This window comes from Acinonyx jubatus, chromosome E2 (assembly GCF_027475565.1).
Source record: "Acinonyx jubatus isolate Ajub_Pintada_27869175 chromosome E2, VMU_Ajub_asm_v1.0, whole genome shotgun sequence".
NCBI classification, from domain to species: domain Eukaryota; kingdom Metazoa; phylum Chordata; class Mammalia; order Carnivora; family Felidae; genus Acinonyx; species Acinonyx jubatus.
The window spans coordinates 12,536,665-12,550,797 of NC_069396.1; the positions used below are offsets into that span (position 1 = coordinate 12,536,665).

Consider the following 14,133-nt stretch of genomic DNA (forward strand, 5'->3'; position numbering starts at 1 on the left):
CAAAACATAGGGGCACCTGGGGGGGCTCAGTCAGTTGAGCGTTCAACTCTTTATTTCAGCTCAGGTCTTGATCTCACAGTTGTGAGTTAAAGCCCCACATTGGGCTTTGTACTGGGTATGAAGCTTCCTTAAAACAAAACAAACAAAATCAGCAGAATATAGTATTTTCAGCATACTCCTTATAGGACTGGAGCATTCCATAAGTCCAAAATGTATTTTAACATAGAAGTTGGGCCAGTGAGGAGATCATATATGTTAGATGGTTTAAATGTATTTTCCTTGCACGTAGCACATTCTATAAGCCTGCCTGAGGTGCTTTGAGGCCTAGGTCTTGAGAAACTACGGTCTAGAGGTGTCCTATCCAGTCCTGCAGGCTGTTGGTGCCGCTCATTGGGGTTAAAAGTCGGGTGCTGTAGTGCCCACCAGGACTTTGTAAGGCAGGACTGAGGAGGTGAGCCTCAGATCTCCTCCTGTCCGCCCTGACCAAGCCCAGGCCCCACCCCCACCCCAACCTCAGGCTCCCAGCTGCCCCAAATCCCAGAGTCAGGCTTGCATTGGAAAAAAAAAAACACGTGTCCGCTTGACTCGGTGCATTCCTGGGTGTGGTGCCCTAATCTGAGGTTAGAGGTAGAGAAGAGAGGCTCCCTGTGGATGCAGATGGTCCATGGCTATCTAGGTCCATGGTCTACTAGGCAGAGCCTAGTAGAGAATCAAGTTAATAGCCTGAAAAGTTGTGGGTGTATTCTGGAGAGATCTGAGTAGTGATTTAGTATTTTTAATCGACTGTCTCCCTTTTCTGATGTCCTGGATTGCCCACCTATACAGGTTTCTGCTTCTGGTGACAGGGTGGCTCGTGACGTGCTCCATGGGGGATCGTGTCATCAGGGGAAGCAATACTAGGTCCACAGCGAACCGATGTCAGGGACCCTGGAGGCTGGGGTGGTCTGGTCCATGCCCCCACACCTCCTGAGCGGGATAAGTTGGTCACACCCCAGGCACACGTTTGCCACTCGCTCTCTTTTCCTTTCTTCTTCCTATCGTGAATCCAGGGACAGCGGCCAGCAGAGTTCATCACCTTGCAGCCATCATGGGTGGGCAACAAGTGGGGGTGTTTGGGGGGGGTGCCTTGTCACCTGCCAGGTATTATTGTCGTGTTTTAGTTTTGCACAGGAAGGCTTTATTTTAAATGTTTTAAGGAGAGGACGGGCCCCAGGGCTTCTGGTTTGGACCTAGTCTGGCAGAGGGCAGCTCGTTAGAAATGAAAGCAAGCAGATCCTGCTGCCTTCCTTTTAGCCCTAAATTTCTAGCTACTGAAAGCAACCAGTGGTCCCCTACAGGCCTCAGGGGTGGGCTTGTTAACACAGAAGGCTTCCTCCCAAGGGAGACTCTTGGTGCAGCTGTGGTTCTGGGCCTGCCTCCGCCCCCCACCCCGGCCTACCCCCCTCCTACCTTCCCAGGACCGCATCGAGTCCAGTGCGGACTGGAGTCCCCACCTTCCTTTGGGCCCCTAGAGGCCGGAGGCAGCTGGACACAGGGCCTGGGCACCATCTCGTTTCAGAGAAAGGGTTTTCAGGCCAAACCCAGGCTGCGGGATAAAAGGCCATCTGTCCATCCCTGGGTGCCCAGCCCCGGCTTTCCTGAACAACATTCCTTTATGCCAGCCCCCGCCTCCCGCGGCCCCCACCCTCAGCACACTGCTTCCTTTCACCGCCTCTGGGTCGGCTTGTTTGTTTACCCTGCAGAGTGCAGGCTTTCTGTTGTTCTTCTCTTTTCTCTCCCCCTTGTGCGCCCTCCAGGCAAGCCCTCCCTGGGGACAGCAGGGTCTGGGGGGCTAAGGCAGAGTCCCCGCCAGGGACCCGGGAGCCTTCCGAGCCTCGCGGTGAGGCCTCCCAGAAGAGGTAGGGGTGGTGCGCGAAGAACCTTAGTGGGACCGCGCTCGGCGTGGCTTCCTGTCTGGCTGTCCCAGCAACCATTTGAGACTCCTGGAAGCGGTGACTTGGTCCCTCTGTGCCTTTGTTTCCCCCATCCGTGCAATACCTCATGCCAGTCTCTCAGGGACAACTGTGTCGATACCAATGAGATGCCGGCTACACATGTGGGGTGGGAAAGGTGCTCACCATGGAGGTGGCTCGTCTGTCCCAGAGCCACGTGCCCCAGTGGAGGGGGAACGGGGCAAAGCTGGCCACGGTTTCCACTGAAGAAGGCGGCAGTTTGCCCGACACCCGCCCCCCTCCCCAGTTCAGCCTGCCTCTTCCCTGTGGGGAAAACTAGGAGTGACTTTTCAGGCCCAGAGGAAGGGGAACCAGGCCAGCCCTGGCTGCCAGACAGCCAACAGCGGGCTAGGAAGGGGGCGGTGCCTGAACGTCTTCCCCGCCGAGGGCTCTCTGTGCCGGCTGCCACGGCAGATCTGGTGGGAAGGCTGGGTTGGGCACGAGACCCTGGTTTTTGCCGCCTCCCCCGCAGAGGATGAGCGACAGACTCTCCACACGTCCCTGGATGCCTCTTCCAGTTGTTTTCTGGCTCATTTCCTTCTCCTTCCGTGGTCTTGTCTCCATCCTGGGGGAACCTGGTTCAGGCCTCATGCTAGTTTGTTAGGGTCGCAAAGTCCCACAAACTGGGTGGCTTAGGCAACAGGGATTTATTGGTCTTGTGGTTCTGGAGGCTAGAAGTTCTAGATTAAGGTGTCGGTAGTAGGGTTAGTCCCCGCTGAGAGCTGGGAGGGAGCACGGGTTCCAGGGCGCTCCCTAGCTTCTGGGGGATTACTGGCAATCTTTGGAGTTTCTTGGCTTGTAGGTGCTTCACCCCCCGTCTCTGCCTTCACGTGGTGTCCTCCCTGCTCTTCAGATTTCACCTCTTTATAGGGACACAGATCGGATAGGATTAGAACCTCATTTTAACTAATCACCTCTACCATGACCCTACTTCCAAATAAGGTCACGTTTTGAAATACTGGGGGTTAGCCCTCCAATATATGAATTGGGAGGGGGCATAGTTCAACCCGTACCAGACCTCTGTACTGGGAAATGAGGCCCCGTAGGTCACACCGTTGGTGCCCGGCCTGTGTCTCCGCTGTGATTCCTTCCCACCGTCACAGATTTTGTCTCCTTTCCAGCCACACATGGGGAAAGAGAACCAGTAGTTGGCTTCCTCTTGGAGTCAGTCCTCCCTGCTAGACCGGAGGCGGGGAGGAGGCCGACGGTCACCCTGCAGTGAACCTTGCTGGGGCTCTGGCACCCAATCCACTCAGGGCCTTGATACAGCTGGCTGTAGGCCTGCCCCACGCGGGTGCAGAGTCCGTGTTCTTGGCCTTGCACGGGAGAACAAAACCCCTGCTCTTGGCTGTCCACGCGCATCCTTCTCTGTGGCTGTACCGCGAGGCGGAGGGCTACAGCTTGCCCAGCACTTCAACCCGGCAGACCAGGGGCTGCGTTTGCACTCAGGTCGGTTTAGCCCACATCCTTTGTCTGTCGGTTTTAAATGCAAAACAAATCTTAAAATCTGGAAATTTCACACAAATATCTAGTTTTCCAGCTTTTCTTAGAAACGGGGAGGTCTGAAACGCTCAGCTCCTTCCTCACCTGACCTGGACCTGAGTCACCGCTGCTCCCCCTTGGGTGGGGCGCACCCCCTCAGGCTTCCTGAGGTCCACTCCATTCAAGACCAAGTGACCATGACCCTTGGTTTCTGCTCCTGCTGCATTTCCCATGTTTCTTTCATCTCTAGCAAACAGGTGCCTCACGGTTTTGTTTTTTGTTTGTTTGTGTCTCGGCACCTCATGTTTTAAAAATGAGAGTGAGCGTTTTTCCCTGTGGAGGTGAAGAATATTCCCACGTGTTTTTATGCAAACAAAATGAGTCTATATTACGAACCACACTTTGCCCACTTCACTCATTGGTGTCACCAGCCCAACCTCTAAGGGCAGGGCAGGAACTCGGGATGCCCTGTCAGGCCTAAGCGGTTTCTCGTTGCTAGAGAAGGATCCTCAGGTCACATAGCAAGTTGGCAATGGAGCCTGGTCTAGAACCATGCCCCTTAGTCTAGAGGTGAATCTGCAGCGTCTAGAACTAGAGGCTGGCCCCAGATTGTTCCCCCGGCCCCAGGCTGCCCCCCAGGACTACCTCCCTGAGAGATGGGTGTCGCAGGCACTGGCTGGAACCTTAGGGAGCCGACAGGAGTGACTCCTGGGTCCTCTCTGAGTTGGGGTCTGAGATTGCTGAACTCAGTGTGAGAGAGGACGGAGGAGGATAGAACCCAGGAGGGGCAGTTGTGTCCACAGGACTCTCCATGAGAGGAGAGCCTCGGCTTGGATATAATGCCTCTTGATTAGCCAGGAACTGGCATTGCCCTGGGAGAAGCTAGGGCTGGCACTGCTGTCCCACCGGCTTGTCTCCTTGCAGCTTTGAACAGGGGCTGGAGGATCTGAGGAGGTGGAAACGCCCTCCTGCCGCCGCCACCATATTTCCCAATACGGTCAGAGTTTCTCACCTCAGAATGGGCGGGGCCTGCCTCCGGGGTCTCCTTGGCCGATCACATCGGCCATTCTTGAGCACGTTGACCATCTCTTGCTAAGTACGCACAGGGTTTGGAAAGCATCGGGGAGCTCTCTTTCCACCTGCCCCGCCCACACTTCCGTGGCCTCTCCAGGCCTGGGCCCCTAGAGCCTCAGCAAGCCACCATGTACGCATTAATGTGTCATCCCACAAGCACGAATGCTGACCCTGTGCCATCATCTGGGAACCTAGGGGTGAGCGAGACAGTGAACCTCTGCCCTCATGGAGCTCATGTTCTAGCTCGGGAGACCGTCACGGGGAAATGCAGGAGAGTGAGATGCTTTCACCACCGCTGGAGCACCACCCTGCTCCAGCTATCAGGCTCTTCTCAAACAGCCTCGGACCTGACCATTAAAGTGCCTCTAGCCGTGTCTCCTGCCCCCTTCACGGGGGGGAAGGATGCCAGGATGAGGGGGTGGGTGTTCCACTCCATTCTTGCTGCCCCACAGCCACCCGTGTCCTCCAGGCGGACCCTCTGAGGAAGCTATCGCCTTCCACAGATGGGCCGCACACCCCCTGTCAAACTACACTCATTCGCACTTGCGCCAACCACTCTTACAAAAGCCACTGAGAGCCTAACTACCTACCTCTCCCCTCCTTTACCAAAACACTGAAACTTGTTCAGCCCAAAGGCAGAACGGTTTCCAAATACTGGAAAAGAACGCACGTGCTCTTCCCTCTCTGACGCATTTCGGTTTTTAAAGATCTCTCTGGCTTGCTTCCAGGAGCGGGAGAGTCTTTTAAATAATGCATTGTGGAAGTTTCCAAGAAACTTTTTTAAAAAAATATTTTTTAACGCTTCAGCTTGTACCCTAGTTCCCAGGAACGACCTTTACACACTTCTGATTCATGGATGGTGTTTGCCTGTGGAATTCAAGGGTGAGCCCGGCTCAACTATAAAATAAACACCGGGCATGGAAGGCTGGAAAATGTGGCCCAGACCAGTGCGTGTGGGGCAGCGGCTCCCAGGAGGACCCGTTCCTGGAACCCCCGCGCCCAGGGTCAGATGGGAGCAGCCTCCAGAGTGGGGGTGGAAGCCCTTCTTCGGGAGGGTCTTTGTCCTGTTTGTGGGGGTAAAGGTGCTGAGGCCTTGGAAGTCTCACAGCTGGACTCGAGAAAAATAGTCAACGAAAGACACGCTAGAGGACACTTCCTGCTCCCCAAGTGTATCTGCTCCTGGTGCTTCCAGCGTGCTGACTCCCCTTGAAGTCTCCTCCCGGACCAGAGGTGTGTACAGTCTTGTGATTAATAACCTGGGCGTCTGCCAAGGAGGGGTGTGGTCCTGAGGAGGCCACCCAGAGAGCACCTGGCTTATGCGTGGTCAGTCTGGAACTTATTTGCCGAGAGCATGTCACCCATGACATTGCTACCTGGCGGCTCCAGGACTCTCCAGTGGAGAGGAAGCTGGGGTCCCAGAAGGAGGGAGGGAGATGGAAAGGAAGAAGGGTGCCTGCTGCCTTTCCTCCCTCCCTCTTGCCCTCCTCCTCCATGGGCAGCGCACCCCCCCCCCCCGTGCCAGCCTTCACTGGCCTGATCCAGGGTTCAAGGGACCCATCTTTTTTTGTTTGTTTGTTTACTTTAGAGAGGGAATGTAAACCAGGGATAGAGGCAAAGAGGAGAGGGGGAGAGAGAGAGAGGGAATTAGAATGAATGAGAATCTTAAGCAGGCTCTAAGTTCAGCATGGAGCCCTATTCCCATGACCCTGGGATCATGACCTGAGCCGAAATCAAGAGCTGGGCACTCAACCGACTGAGCCACCCAGGCGCCCCTCGAGGGAATCCCCAGCCGCCGCGTGCTGGCCATGCCATGGGTGTGGCTCTCTCCCACTTCCCTATTTTCATCTAGGATTTTTCCAGTTGAATGAAAAAAAAAAAAAAGTAAAAGTTCTGTTTCCATTGGAAGCCCACACACCTGTCTGTGAAACTGGGTTTTTACTAATTTTTAAGAAAACCTTGGAAGTGGAACGTGTAGACATTGACTGTACTTCCTGTCACATGTAGATGAGAGAGCCCCACACAGGCCAGTTTGAATCAAGAAAATAATTATGCACAATTAGTTCTCACAAAACAAAATTTTAGGTTGTAATTTTTCTGCATTAATAAATATTTATAAATAGGTCCCTTTAAAAAAAAGTAAACATAAAGTTGCCAAATGTCCTTCCTTAGGAAGAACTGTCTTTCATTCTGAAAGTATGTGTTTCCTACCTATTTGGTGTTGAAATTTTCATTCATTTATGAAATGCTGCTGATGGTACTTAAAAAAATTTTTTTAATGTTTATTTTTAAGACAGAGAGAGAGAAAGAGAGAGAGCAGGGTAGGGGCAGAGAGACAGGGGACAGAGGATCCAAAGCAGGCTCTGCACTGACAGCACAGAGCCCAATGCTGGGCTTGAACTCACGAACTCTGAGATCATGCCCTGAGCTAAAGTCGGATGCTTAACAGACTGAGCCACCCAGGTACCCCTAAAAAATATTTTTATTTGGCAAAATAAAATGCTAGCACTCCTGTGTAAGTCTGACTCACTTTTGATTCTGCTTAACACGTGTACTTGGCCAAAGAGCGCCAAGAATATATGGCTCAGATTATTGTAATTTTGACCCTTGTATCTGGGCACTGCCCTATCCAGAGTGGCATCTTAAGAAGGTGTGCTCAGTGTCCGGGGCCACTTGTCTCATCTAAGAAGGTTCATTTTACATTCTCAGGAAGCAGTAGCCCTGTGGAGCCTCAGGACTTTATACCCAGCAGCCAAGCCCCCGGCGGCCACGCCCCCCCTACTGCCTGACCCTCAGGGAACCCTGGCCGTTTCGCAAAGAACATTGAAACGTGGTCCATTCAAGAAATAATGAGTGGAGCACCTAATATTTCCAGAAGCCCATCCTAGGCACCGTAAGAAAGAGGAAATGTATCCTGCCCTATTGGGATCCATTGCACAAATCCGTTGCCCAAGCAAGAGGCAGGAAATTATAAGTACCAACTGAGGCAGGGGGGACACATGGACAGTATTTATTTTTTTTTTTAATTGACAGATGAGAGGCGCCTGAGTGACTCAGTCTGTTGAGCGTCTGACTTGATTTCGGTTCAGGTCGTGACCTAATGGTGTGTGGGGGTTGAGCCCCGCGTCGGGTTCTGCACTGACAACGTGGAGCCTGCTTGGAATTGTCTCCCTTTCTCTCTCTGTGCGCTCTCTCTCTCTCTCTCTCTCTCTCTCTCTCTCTCTCAAAAATAAATAAATATTTACAAAAATAAGAAAAAGTTGGCAAATGAAGAGATGATACAGTTGTTCATACAGTCATTTTGAAGATTAAAGGACTGGGCACAGAGGAAGCATTTGTGAATATTCACCTTTGTCATCATCCTGGAAGGATGACATTCGAGAAGGAAAATGCTGGCTAGAGGGGAAAATTAGAGTTAAATCCAAGGGCGTGACAGCAGAGCAGCTTGGAAATACAGGGGAAAGATTTTAAATATAGGGAAGTCAACCATAAGCCGATTTACAGGAGGTGATACTGTGTTCGCTTTTAGGAAGTGGTGTCAGAGGGGACAGGGGACAGCAGGGCTTTGGGTTAGACCATAATGTGGGTAGTTGGGAACATTCTCCGGAGGCAAGGAGTGGGGCCAGGGTCAGAGAGATAGAGATGGGGAGTCTTCTGGGCTGATGTTGAGGCACATCATGGATGCTCGGACGTGTGTGGCTGGATGAATGCATGAAAACGGTGGCTGTGGATGAGAGCCGCGTGGGAGGAAAGATGTGAGGGAAGAGGCAGGGGCCACGGTGGTGCCGCGCTGAGACCATCAGCCCCGAAGAGGAAGCTGATGAGGAGCCAGGGCTTCCGGTCCCTGCAAACTCCCCCTTGCAGGTCTCCTTTTCAGGCTTTCTCTGTTTTCTGCTGCCTGCTGGTCTCTCCTTCATTGCTCTTCTGGGCATCCCAACCCTCATCACATATCTTTTGGGGCCCTCCAGTGAACAGGTGTGCCGGTCCAAACCACCTCCCGGGCCACACCAGCTCTCCACACGATGCCAGCAGCAGACGTCCATACAAAAGGCTTCAAGGGGGGGTGGAAGCTAAGTGAACGTGTGTGCGTCGGATGGCAGTCCCCAAGGGCCGGCGGGAGCTCAGCCCCCCTCATGTTCCACACCAGGGAGGCGTGAACGCTGCTGGGTTCTGTGCTGGCCCCATCACATCTGCCTTAGACGAGGAACAGCCGGCCAATCCTTACTCTGAGAGACTCTGTTATGTGCTAAGAGGGTCTTGAGGAAAAGCAGATGACAGAGGGCTAGGGTGTTGCATAGCCTCAAATAGGTGTGAGCCTCGCAGGTGAAAAGGAGAAAGTATGCACAGTCCTAGAGGGAAGGAACCAGGAGCGACTCCTGGAAAATCGGAGGCAGCCAGTTGGGCAGAAAGAAGACTTTTCCAAGGACTGGAAATCTCAGGAAACAGTCCAGACTTGAGTGAGCAGAAACACGGGTTGGATGCGGCCCAGGGCCGTGAGGGGATGGCCCTTTCTTCTGCTTCCGGTTTGGGTCTGCCATTCAGGGATGTGTGAAAAGCGTAGCACAGAAACATTAAATGATAATACGTGTGCTGACTCCTTCCCTGTTTGGGATGGGCGGGCAGGTCCCCAAGACCAGCATTTTGTTTTATTGAGAGGGACCGATGGGGTTGCAGTGAGTGGACGTGGGGGTGCAGAGAAGGGTCAGATTACACAATTTAAGAAAGGATTTGGGGGGTGCCTGGGTGGCTCAGTCGGTTGAGCGTCCAACTTCAGCTCAGGTCACGATCTTGCGGTCTGTGAGTTCGAGCCCCGCATCAGGCTCTGGGCTGATGGCTCAGAGCCTGGAGCCTGCTTCGGATTCTGTGTCTCCCTCTCTCTCTGCCCCTCCCCCGTTCATACTTTGTCTCTCTCTGTCTCAAAAATAAGCAAATGTTAAAAAAAATTTTTAAGAAAGGATTTGGGGTGCCCCGGAGAAAATAACTATCAGGAGGAAGGGAGAATCAATAGCTCAGTGACTGGGGGTGCTCCAGAGTATTTTGAGGGTAGAACAGAACTAGAAGGGACGAGTTTATTATGTGACATTTGTATTGGATATTTAGGGAATTTCATTGTACAATATGCTATGAAATCCACTCTTCCTTGACCTTAAGAGGTCATTCGAGATCCTTTTTTATAATTTTTTAATGTTTATTTTTAAGAGAGAGCAAGTGGGGGAGGGGCAGGGAGAGAGGGAGACAGAGGATATGAAGCAGGCTCTGCACACTCAGCACAGAGCCCAATGGGGGGCTCAAACTCACAAACCGTGAGATCATGACCTGAGCCGAAGTCAGACGCTCAACCAACTGAACCACCCAGGTGCCCCAAGATCCTTTTCTAAGAATTCAAGGGGTGCCTGGGTGGCTCAGTTGGTTAGGCGTCTGACTCCTGATTTTGGCTCAGGTCATGATGTCACAGTTCATGAGTTCAAGCCCCGCATCCGGCTTTGTGCTGACCGTGCAGAGCCTGCTTGGGATTCTCTCTCTCTCCCTCTCTCTCTGCCCCACCACTGCGTGTGCTCTCTCTAAATAAATAAATAAATAAACTTTAAAAACATTGAAGGAAGGAAGGAAAGCAAAGAAAGGAAGGGAGAAATAAAGAGAAAAGAGAAAAGAAAAAGAAAAAGAAAAGAAAAGAAAAAAGAAAAGAAAAGAAAAGAATTCAGGTATCAGTACGGTGACCCAGACTAAAAACACTGACATATCCACCCCAAGACAGGACCACAGAAGTCTACTTTTACTTGGGTTGATATGGGTTTCCCCGGAGAATGCCAGCTTCGCTGTCACCCCCAGTTTCTCTTGGTTCGTTTGGAAGCAAAAACGGAAGAATTGTGCCAATAGAAACCCCAGAGGGCTGCTTCGGTTCCTCAGTCCTTGCCAAGTACGCTGCTTCCGGGGTCCCCACCACGGTCACCAGCACCACAGTATGCTTTAGTCACGGGGCATCTGAGGGCAGGCCTCCCAGTGGCATTGCTCTCCCCACCTCTCTCCTGCCCTCCCCAGCCTCCTCACCACCACCCCATGACGTCAGGGCCAGCTGCAGCCATGTGACTTTCCTGGTACATTCCACAATTCCATTTCCTTCTGACTTGGCTTCTCTGTGACTTCGATTTCACCTTGAGCCCATCTGGGCACCTCTCTGCCAGTTCTGCCCCATGTACAGCTGCTGACCCACCCATGGGAGCTCCTAGAGGGACTGTCTTCTCTGGGCTGCATTTCTTATGGGCATGTGGACCTAGCTGCCCCAGCCTGTGACCCATGGGCTCTGCAATTCCTGGGAAGGGAGGGAGGTGCGGTGGTCACTGGAACGGCACAGTGAGCCTACCAGGTGCCCAGGGTGCCACCCTGTGCCTCCCTCTGCCTGACACCTGCCAGGGACCTAGAGAGAGAGAGAGGCTGGCAGGGACTCCCTTGCCCACAGCATACCCACTGATGGCTCTAACTTCCTACAGACTCTCTGCCAGCTTTTTTTCTCTCCCATACCTTTCTGCCTCTTGTTCTTACAGAAATTATTTTTTAAAAGGAGGAGAAAAGTGCAGAGAACGACACAAGTAGCGTCTACCTATTTTCAGATGCACTCGGTGTCCTTGATTTCCGCCCACCCTGCCCCAGCAAGAGGCTCTCGTCACTGTGGGCTGCCTCGCCTTGGGCTGGCTCCCTGCTCCCTTCCCCCCACTCCCACCCCAGCACCACAGATAACCACCTGTATCTTCTCTCCCCAGGGCTCCGTGGAGAATGGGACTGTGGCCTCTGTGAACACTCAGAAGACAGACCCTTTGATGGAGCCAAAGTTCAAAGTGGTGGACTGGGACAAGGTAGCTGGCAGAGGGCAGGGCTGGGAGATGATCGGGGGCTCCTGGGGCCGAGGCGGGAGTGTGTGGAGCCAGAGGCTGTGCGTGTTTGTGACATCCTCCCAGGAGGGTTGAGATGGGGAAGCAGACATTCATAGCGCGAAAGCAAACCAGAGCCGAGGTGGTGGGTGTGGGGAAACTGCGCACACGGGGGTTCTTCAGACCAAACACCCCAGAGGGTGGTCTCCCACAGAGCCTGGGGCTGAGAAGAACACAATGACAAGTTCAGAAGGTCCAGACAAACCCAGCTTGACCAGCCTGCAGGGCAGAGCTGCCCCTAGGCGCTAATAATCACTCTCAGGGGTCACCGGCCGTACAGGGGAGGGGTGGGGGGAGGGGGGAGCCTTGAGGCCCCGGGGGAGACAGCTGGCACCATTTACAACATCCATCTGTGGCACCTGACCTCTCTTGCTGTGATGAAGCGGGTCACACATGCTGGTTTGAGGAATCCTGGATGAGCTGACGGGTCACAGAGGAAGTGAGGTCATTCAGTGGAACAGGGGTAGAAGCTGTATCACCTGGGAGATCTGGGGGGAACCAGACTTGAGCGCCATTTCCCTCCAACCTGGGTTGTGGAACTGTCCCAAGCCTGGAATAGACACCACCGTGCACATCCATGAATGTCCCCTACCTGTGCTGGACACCAGGGTCAGGAGACAACAGGACAGGCCCCCGCCCCCAAGGAGCACACAACCTGCTGGGGAGGACTGAGCATCCCGGCCAACAGTTATTACAACTTGGGGAGATGTGAGAAGCACACCCAGAGAACATAGGTGGCCAGAGGTGGGGAGGATCCACAAAGCTGCTTGTTTCCTGGGCCCCTTTCAGGAAGGACCCCGGGAACCCGGAGACAGCATCTGTCACATGGGAACTGCCACTGCCTTTGGGGGAGCCCCTCAGCCCATGGCAAAGACGCCTCTTGGGTGTCTTCTCTGGAAGTTTTGGGGGCTTGGACTTGTTCTGCACATGGGTAGGATGGATGGGGAGACAGCCAGCTTGAATGGGACAGGGACCCCGGAAGCTGTGGCGTCAGGGCCTCATCCTGGAAAAACAGGAGCAGCTGAAGTGGGGGGAGGGTGTGGGGATGAGGGCAGGCCCAGAGAGTGAGCTGAGGGTGTCCAGCTCAGGGCTCAGCAGCCAGGTGGTCTGGAAAGGAGCAGCGAAGAGGGATGCTTGGGGCCCGTGAGCTTGGCCTGGAGGGTTGAGTGTAGGAAAGGCAATAAAGAGAGAGCCAACCAGGACTGGATGGATGTGGGCAGCCCTGTGGCACCGCGGCAAGAGAGAATCAGAGAGAATCATCCTGGAAGGGAGGGGACTGCTAAGGGAGGCTGGCTGGGGACAAGGGGATTCTTTTTTTTTTTTTTAAGTTTATTTATTTATCTGAAGAGAGAGCACGCGAGCGAGAGCCGGGGATGGGCAGAGAGAGGAAGAGTCCCCCGCCCCACCAAGCAGGCTCCACACTGTCAGCGCAGAGCCCAACGCAGGCTCAAACTCACGAACCGAACCATGAACACACAACCCAAGGCAAAGTCTGACGCTTAACAGACTGGGCCACCCCGGCACCCCAGGGGACAAGGGGATCTTGTGTTGCCAGCCCCGCCCTGGGGCAGGGTCCTCTCAGTCTCCCCAGGCTGCAGGTTCAAGGCTGACTCCAGCCATGTCACTGTATGTGGCAGGGGGAGGGGAAATCAAGTCCTGTTCCTCCATGTGCCCCGTGCCCCGCTCCCCACCAGCCCCACTCCCCACCAGAGTGGAAGAGAGGCCTCCCTCCTCCTCCTCCCCTCCCAGGGCCTGCTCCTGGCTCCTGGCAGCCCAGCCTGACTCACCTTCCCTGCCCCTCCGTCATTCTTTCACACACTTTCTCTCTTCCTCCTCCCCCCTCCTCCTGTGTCTCCAGCTGAGAGAGGGCTTGGAGACCTGTCCTGGGAAGGGGTCCCCACACCCACTGGGAGCAGTGGGGGTCAGCCTGCAAAGCTGGGCTTCTCAGGGAGAGTGAACAGTGCCTGGCTTGCTTTTTCTTATTTTTTTTTTAAGTTTATTTATTTATTTTGAGAGAGAGAGAAAGAAAAAGAGAACGTGAGCTGAGGAGGGGCAGAGAGAGAGAGAGAGGGAGAGAGAGAATCCCAGGCAGGCTCAGTGTTGTCACTGCAGAGCCCCACACGGGGCTTAATCTCACGAACCAGGTCGGATCATGACCTGAGCTGACATCAAGAGTCGGACGCTCATCTGACTGAACCAGGTGCCCCGCTTTTCCTTATTTTTGCATTCGTCTACCATAGGTTCAATCCCAGTCCCTTTGGGGGAGTGGAGAGGCTGGGCGAGCCCTTAAGCCCCTGGTCTGATTTAGACCCTATACCTGTTTCTGCCCCAGGCCAGGGGCTTGGGGGCGTCTGTTGGGTCTGGACCTTCAGAGACCAACAGGGCAGTAGCTTTGACTCGGCCCGGGGTCCCGGGCCTGGCGGGGACTTGGACACCGCTCTTAGGGCAGGACTTGCCAAAGTTAACCCTTCGTGTTTTGTGTTCAAGGGAGGCCCTCTGGGGGGCTGCTAAGGAAGGGCCTGGAAGCTGGAGGACAGAGTGAGCTGTTCTGGAAAGAGTGAGGGGAAACTGAGGTGGGGGTACCTGGGCAAAGGGCGGAAGGTTCTGAAAGGGCCAGGAAGCAAGCCCAGGGTGCCTCGCCCTGCTTACAGGTGCAATATCGG

General features: G+C 53.9%; 1 protein-coding gene and 1 long non-coding RNA gene across 3 annotated transcripts in view; one reads left to right on the top strand and one right to left on the bottom strand.

Moving 5' to 3' along the window:
• Window positions 1-14,133, top strand: part of FA2H (fatty acid 2-hydroxylase) — a 53,187-nt gene that overhangs the window by 15,012 nt on the left and 24,042 nt on the right. For both annotated transcript variants that reach the window (XM_053210163.1, XM_015087193.3), the window contains exon 2: window positions 11,303-11,395. In XM_053210163.1, coding sequence (XP_053066138.1) covers window positions 11,303-11,395 — 93 coding nt within the window. The remainder of the gene's footprint in view (window positions 1-11,302; window positions 11,396-14,133) is intronic.
• On the bottom strand, window positions 10,295-12,383 carry LOC128313194 (uncharacterized). Its single transcript, XR_008293512.1, has 2 exons — window positions 11,284-12,383; window positions 10,295-10,854 (listed from the first exon to the last, which is right to left on the bottom strand). It is a non-coding gene; the product is annotated as an uncharacterized LOC128313194 (long non-coding RNA).